General features: G+C 30.2%; 1 protein-coding gene across 2 annotated transcripts; it reads right to left on the bottom strand.

Moving 5' to 3' along the window:
- Positions 1 to 3123: 3123 nt before the first annotated feature.
- On the bottom strand, positions 3124 to 6054 carry LOC102604954 (premnaspirodiene oxygenase-like). 2 transcript variants are annotated; one of them, XM_006367066.2, is made up of 3 exons: positions 5423 to 6054; positions 4137 to 4445; positions 3124 to 3924 (listed from the first exon to the last, which is right to left on the bottom strand). In XM_006367066.2, exons 1-3 carry the CDS (start codon positions 6020 to 6022, stop codon positions 3316 to 3318), a joined length of 1518 nt encoding a protein of 505 aa, XP_006367128.2. In that variant the 5' UTR covers positions 6023 to 6054; the 3' UTR covers positions 3124 to 3315. The 2 variants fall into 2 exon arrangements, with proteins under 2 accessions (XP_006367128.2, XP_006367127.1); XM_006367065.2 differs by lacking the exon at positions 5423 to 6054 and having other exon boundaries at positions 4137 to 5121.
- Positions 6055 to 7122: the final 1068 nt, after the last annotated feature.

The following is a 7122-nucleotide window of genomic DNA, read 5'->3' as shown; positions in this document are numbered from 1 at the left end:
TAAACTAACAAGTCAAGAAATGACTGCATTCTTTTATATATATTTTCCTCATATTCTGTCAAATAAAGAGTTCCTAAGCTATGGGATGCCATATAATTTAAATAATTTTTTGTATTTTTTTTTTTTTGGCATGATGAACGTAAGCTAATTAGGTATAAAAGAGTATTCCATTTATGAATAAACCAAACGAATAAAATAAAAAAATGAAAGGGTTGAGTGGGGGTTGTTTAGTTGGTAGGATAAAAATAAAATGTGAGATTATTTTATTCTTTATTTGGTTATAGCTATTAATTAATTTTAAAATTATTTTAGAAAAAATTATACTATGAAAACATTGGATAAATTATTACATTTTTTTGACCTAATTCATTATTTAAAAATGATTTATTTAATAAATACTTTTAAAATGAATCAATAATAAATAAATGTGTATCTTTATTTGCTAAAAAAAGAACACGTGTGTGTATACGTATATATATGAACTTTATTTGTATCGATTTATTTTTAAAGTATTTATTAAATAAGTTGTGTTTTTAATAATTTGTATTAATATGATGAAATTAATATAAAGAAAGGTAAATCTGTTAGGTCATAATTGATTTATATTTATTTTAAATAATTTAAAGAATGATTATCAAAATAAGAGAGGTAGACGTAATGTCGTAAATCATGAGAGCTGAGTGTTATAGAGCGACAAAACCTAAAGGAAGGTTTTTGAAATTGTCCAGATAAATAATTGTAATGTTATTATATAAGAAGAGATGAATATAATTATTAAAATCATGATTTGAGATAGCCCATAAAACAAAATACTCATCCTCAAAAATGAATAGGATATTATTTCTTGTGTATTTTGATGTTTTAATGTTTTTTTACAAATAATATAGATTTACGAATTTGTTTTGAAAAGTGAAAGAGGTTTTTAAGTTTAATTCTTGTATTACTCATATTTTACTTTATTTTAAATGAAAAGACAGCATTAAAAATAACAACCTTTTCTTCCAATCTACATAATTTTCAACTTCGAAGTCTATAAAATTCTTTTGAAAATTCTACATGATTAAATTATTTTTATTTTATTTTGAAAATTCTATAATGATTAAATTATCTTTGTTCATTTACTTTTACTATTAGAAATAGAGAAATGGTCTAAAACCCCCCAATCTATACCTGAAATCTCAACTACACACTCTAACTTCACGGGTGTTCTATTATCCCTGAACATTTTAAAAGTGAAATATATACCCCTTAAAAGTCATACCCAAATTTATGTTAAGTAGTGAGATACACTCGCCTGTCACATCATTTTTTTTAGTAAAAAAATTATTATTTTTTGTCTTTATTTTCTATTTTTCTTTTATATTTTCCTTTCTCTTTTTTTCTTTTATTTTTAATCATCTTTTGACTTTTCTTTGACTCCAACTTTTTCTCCATTGATATGAAACCCAGAAGCACATTACGTTCTTCTTTCTTTCTTTCTTCTTTATATATATATTTTTTTTAAACAATTTTTTGGTGGCTGTTACACCATTTTATTAATTATCAAAATTAAATATTACAAATCTCAAAAAGCATTAAAAAATGTTTGATCCAGTCCACTATGATCAACTCTATCTATTCCTTTGTAAGCTTTCCTAATTTTTAGATTTCTAGATTTCTCAACAATCCCAAGGTGTTTCCATTGTCGCTGGCACCTCCTCGCCGGCACTTTTAATGATGTTCGCAAGGTTTTATTCTTTTCATAATTTTAGTGAATTTTCGTTCAAGTAATAATGATAATATCGTTGAATCAAATTTGATTCTGCCAATCGAAGAATTAGATGACAACATTGATAAGTTCGTGTGGTCAAGTAATTTTCAAAAAATGGGTCACATATTGGCGTTGGATATATGACAAATTTAAAGTAAGTTTGTGATTTGAAGTATAAAAAATTGTTTTTGCTATTTTCAATCTCGTTGTCATGGTCACTGTCTATGAAAAGTATTTTTTAGCGTTTTAGAAATTAATCTATCTGTCTCACTTTTAAATATTTCTTAATTTGCTATTACTCAAAATTCTATAACAACACGTACTATGATAGATCTGGAAAAAGAAAAGGTGAAAATAGCGGTATGGCAATGTAAACTTAGTATGTGAAAATGAAAAATTGAAGTTTATGATTAAAAGAAGGAGAGTTGATTTCTTTTGGAAAAAAAGAGAGGAGAAAGATACGATTAGTGATGGTTGAATAATGAAATAAGTTTATGGCGTTTTACAGAGAAGTTTTGAAGAGAAAAAGAAAGAAGACAAACAAAATTAAATAGAAAAGAGAAATAGAAGTAAAAGATAACATAATTTAAAAAAAAATAAAAATTAGAAACTTAATATGAAAATGGGAAATTACTTGCAAAGTTAAAGTTTTAATAAAACAAAAGTGTCTCTCACTCTCTTTGAGAAAGTGAATACACTTTCTTTGCCACCTCAGCATATATGGTGACAATAATTCCATTTTAAAATAGTTCAAGAGGGTAATAGGTTCATCGTGAAGTATAGGTGTGTAGTTGAAAATTTGACTATAGGTTGGGGAGGCTTTTGGCCATTTTCTCATTAGAAATATATGGCAACACGTACTTAATTTTGACAAATACAATGATTAATTTATCGTAATTTGTTTAGTTTGTTTTCTACCTCAAAGAGGTCAATTGTTTTATTCAAAAGTTTTTTTTTTCACTTGTTGAATTTTAAAAAGAGGAAGGTAAAATGCAACTCTAGTTTTTAAATATTATTTTTTATTTTGAAAACAAAAAAAAAAAAAATTCTTCTAAAAACTCATAATTTTCATGATCAACGCCCCCTAGGTTTTAATCTATTTCCAAGAGGCAGAGGAAATAGAGTTGCATAAACTAAAAGGAGATAATCAACAAGGGTTGTGATGACGGAAATCTGTTTCATGTAGCTTGGCAAAGAAATTTTGAGTCGTGGGTACATGACATTGATAAGTATTTCTTCATCCTTAACTTGCGCAAATTCAGATGAGTTAGATTCTAATGTGGATATCGGACACCACCGAATGAAAAACCAAAAAGAAAAATGGAGAGAAAGTATCAATCTTTAACCCTTTGATCAAAGCCAAGCCAACCAAATGATATAACATTTTCTATTATTTCTTCTTTAGAACCAAACTTCAAGACAAATACAAGTCATATTACTTGGTACAATAACACAATAGATGATGAAAAAAGAAACATTACACAGGCTAGTTATTCTCACATACCCTTAATTAACTTATATTTCAAACTTTAATTATTATTATTTTATTTTTAAAAAAAGAGATATTATGTATAAGGAGTAGCAATCAAGTAGAGATCTTTGTCCCTTCTAGCAGTCATTCCATTTGCCTCATTCATGTCCAAATCTCTTGGGTCCATACCATTGGGAAGTGTCCAATTAAAGTTGTAAAGCAAATGGGCTAAAGGCAAAGTAACAAGAGCTAAACCAAATAGTCTCCCAGGACAAGTTCTTCTACCAGCACCAAACGGAAGAAATTGAAAGTGAGTTCCACTAAAGTCAACTGAACTATTCTCGAATCTCTCTGGTATAAAACTTTCTGAATCTTCCCAACTTTCTGGATCTCTTCCTATTGCCCATACATTTACCAAGACTTTACTTTTGACCGGTATGATGTATCCGTCTATCTCTGTTTCCTCCCTACATTCCCTAGGGACTAATAGAGGAGTCGGAGGATGTAACCTTAATGTTTCTTTGATCACTAATTTTAGGTAATCCACCTTCTCGAGGTCATCATCATCGAATGTTTTCTTTCCCTTAAAGACTTCTCTCACTTCGGCTTGTGCTTTGGCCATGACACTAGGACTCTTCATCATTTCTGACAATGCCCATGTAACCGTTGAAGATGATGTGTCAGATCCTGCTACGAACATGTCCTACACGTGACCATACCATAGTCAAATTTCATCAACAAAGTCAAACAATTTACAACTCTTCTAATGAAAAAGACTAGATAATATGATTGTATATATGTTCTTTGCTTTTATGGACCATGGTAAAAAATACGAACAAATTCAAGAATTTAACTTTATGGTAACTTGTAGACCAACCCGTCCGTGGTCGAAAAATTAAGGGATAGTGAACTTACAAGAATTACAGCTTTGATGTTGTTGTTTGTTAGAGTAAATGGAAGTTCCCCTGTCCCCATGACTCTAAAGAAAACATCAATCAAATCTTCATTACTTCCACATTCAGCATTGCATTTTTTCCCATTTGCATGATTTTCTCGATGCACATCGATAACTTTGTCCAACACCGTGTCTACCTTATTACGTGCCTCGATTAATTTAGACCCCATCCCACTAATCCCACTAAGAAACTTCTTCGAAGGATACAAATCAGCCAGCTCGAAACCTCCAGCTAAAGATAACACTCCATGAATCAAACTTATCATAGCCTCATTTTGATCTTTACACGCTTTCCCAAATGATGACCTACATGTCACAGAGTTCATAAACCAAAAAAGTTTTTCTGACACGTTGATGGGTGTGTTCTTCATCGATTTAATAGACGATACGAGGCTTGAGAGCTCGTCTAGTCTAATCGGGCTAAATGACTTGACCATCTTAGCACTGAGGAGCTCCATGATGCACAATTTACGCATGTGTCTCCAGTATTCACCATATGGAGAGAATGCAATGTCCGTACAATCATAACAAAAGATCTTTCCCAACATAGTTTGTGACCTTGATGCAAAAGCGAGGTCATGAGTTTTCATGATTTTTTGTGCCATGTGTGGTGAGGATACGACTATAGTGGGAACTTCCCCTAGTTGTAAGTACATAATTGGGCCAAATTTTTGTGACAAGTTTTTGAGAACATGGTGTGGTATTCCTTTTGTTAAGTGGTGCACACTACCAATAATTGGTAACCTCCAAGGTCCTGGTGGTAATATTTTTTTGTTGCGACTTTTTTTGGTTTTAATTCTCAATTTGTGAATTAGAAAAAAGAGGAAAGAGATAAAGAGGAAGAAAGTAATAATTTGTTGAATCTCCATTTTTTTTTTCACAACACAATTAAGAGAAAGTGAAGTGATTTTTTGGATTGAATTGGTTTGAATTAAAGCTAGCTAGGTGGTGGTATTTATAAATTTGAGTTTGAATAGGACACACTAGTTCTTCAACAAATTATAATATCTTCAACAAATAATTCACATGGTGTAATCAATATTTTTATTACAAGTCAACCAAACACTGCTTTAGTTTTGTTTTTTCTTTCATATTTAGTCCAAACAAAGGGATGAGCTGTGTTCAATAGAAATGATATTCTAATTGTAATGTGGAAAACCAAAGAATGAAGATATTGAAGAAAGGTACTTTCTTATTTTACTAGTATGGGAGTGAGACAACATTATGTTTTGTTAGTTAAAAATGCCTCATTTTGATCTTTACACGCTTTCCCAAATGATGACCTACATGTCACAGAGTTCATAAACCAAAAAAGTTTTTCTGACACGTTGATGGGCGTGTTCTCCATCGATTTAATAGACGATACGAGGCTTGAAAGCTCGTCTAGTCTAATCGGACTAAATGACTTGACCATCTTACCACTGAGGAGCTCCATGATGCACAATTTACGCATGTGTCTCCAGTATTCACCATATGGAGAGAATGCAATGTCCGTACAATCATAACAAAAGATCTTTCCCAACATGGTTTGTGACCTTGATGCAAAAGCGAGGTCATGAGTTTTCATGATTTTTTGTGCCATGTGTGGTGAGGATACGACTATAGTGGGAACTTCCCCTAGTTGTAAGTACATAATTGGGCCAAATTTTTGTGACAAGTTTTTGAGAACATGGTGTGGTATTCCTTTTGTTAAGTGGTGCACACTACCAATAATTGGTAACCTCCAAGGTCCTGGTGGTAATATTTTTTTGTTGCGACTTTTTTTGGTTTTAATTCTCAATTTGTGAATTAGAAAAAAGAGGAAAGAGATAAAGAGGAAGAAAGTAATAATTTGTTGAATCTCCATTTTTTTTTTCACAACACAATTAAGAGAAAGAGAAGTGATTTTTTGGATTGAATTGGTTTGAATTAAAGCTAGCTAGGTGGTGGTATTTATAAATTTGAGTTTGAATAGGACACACTAGTTCTTCAACAAATTATAATATCTTCAACAAATAATTCACATGGTGTAATCAATATTTTTATTACAAGTCAACCAAACACTGCTTTAGTTTTGTTTTTTCTTTCATATTTAGTCCAAACAAAGGGATGAGCTGTGTTCAATAGAAATGATATTCTAATTGTAATGTGGAAAACCAAAGAATGAAGATATTGAAGAAAGGTACTTTCTTATTTTACTAGTATGGGAGTGAGACAACATTATGTTTTGTTAGTTAAAAATATAAAGTTTGTTTTGATTGTTATTTAAATTTAATTATTATTATCGTATCGTCAGATTTATTGTTGTGTAATAACAAAAGGCTCCATTTTATATAACGATCGCTCTGATGTTTCACATCATTACCGTTTTTTTTAAAACTTTATGTTTGGTTACTATATATACAACAAACATATTTTTTTTATCTTACCTTTTTATAATAGTTTTAACTCGTATTTTGCTTTTCTCGTAGGTTTATCCTTCATATTCTTAGTGTGTAATATTATACACATGAGACGAAAAATAATGCAATCTATCCAAATATTATATTTATCAAAATAATATAATAATTAAAATATAATACAATACATTATAAAAGGATATATTTACTAACGATCTAGAAACTCCTCAAAAGAGAGTTGAGTTAGGAGAAAAAGACTACCACTTAGCCAAAGGGGAAAGAAATTACATGTACTTGTCATTTACATCGAGAAAATAAATTCAGAAATTGAAGTAGCGATCTCAAGTTAATATACAGTAATAAATAGATTCATATATGTAAAATATGTGTTTGCATAAAAATCTTTGACTCTTAATTATACTTAATTAACATGCCTTCTTACCTTACCAAATCAATTAACTATAGAAAGCGGATTATAACTTATAAGTTATAAGTAGGAGTGGCAAACGAACGAGTCGAGTTGAATATGAGTTGATCGAAAACGAGTTAAATAAAAATGGATAAAGCA

The sequence above is a fragment of the Solanum tuberosum genome, unplaced genomic scaffold (assembly GCF_000226075.1).
Source record: "Solanum tuberosum cultivar DM 1-3 516 R44 unplaced genomic scaffold, SolTub_3.0 scf00719, whole genome shotgun sequence".
Taxonomy (NCBI): domain Eukaryota; kingdom Viridiplantae; phylum Streptophyta; class Magnoliopsida; order Solanales; family Solanaceae; genus Solanum; species Solanum tuberosum.
Note: the sequence above shows the minus strand (reverse complement) of the source record. Positions and strands in the feature narration are given on the sequence as shown.

What these genes read in the sequence shown, in the direction of transcription:
- LOC102604954 (XM_006367066.2), bottom strand. Translation starts at nt 6,022, where the DNA reads ATGGAGATTCAACAAATTATTACTTTCTTCCTCTTTATCTCTTTCCTC. An exon ending in CGTGTAAAGATCAAAATGAG is followed by an intron (nt 4,446 to 5,422) that starts GCATTTTTAACT and finishes GATCAAAATGAG; the next exon opens with GCTATGATAAGTTTGATTCA. An exon ending in ACATCAAAGCTGTAATTCTT is followed by an intron (nt 3,925 to 4,136) that starts GTAAGTTCACTA and finishes GGTCACGTGTAG; the next exon opens with GACATGTTCGTAGCAGGATC.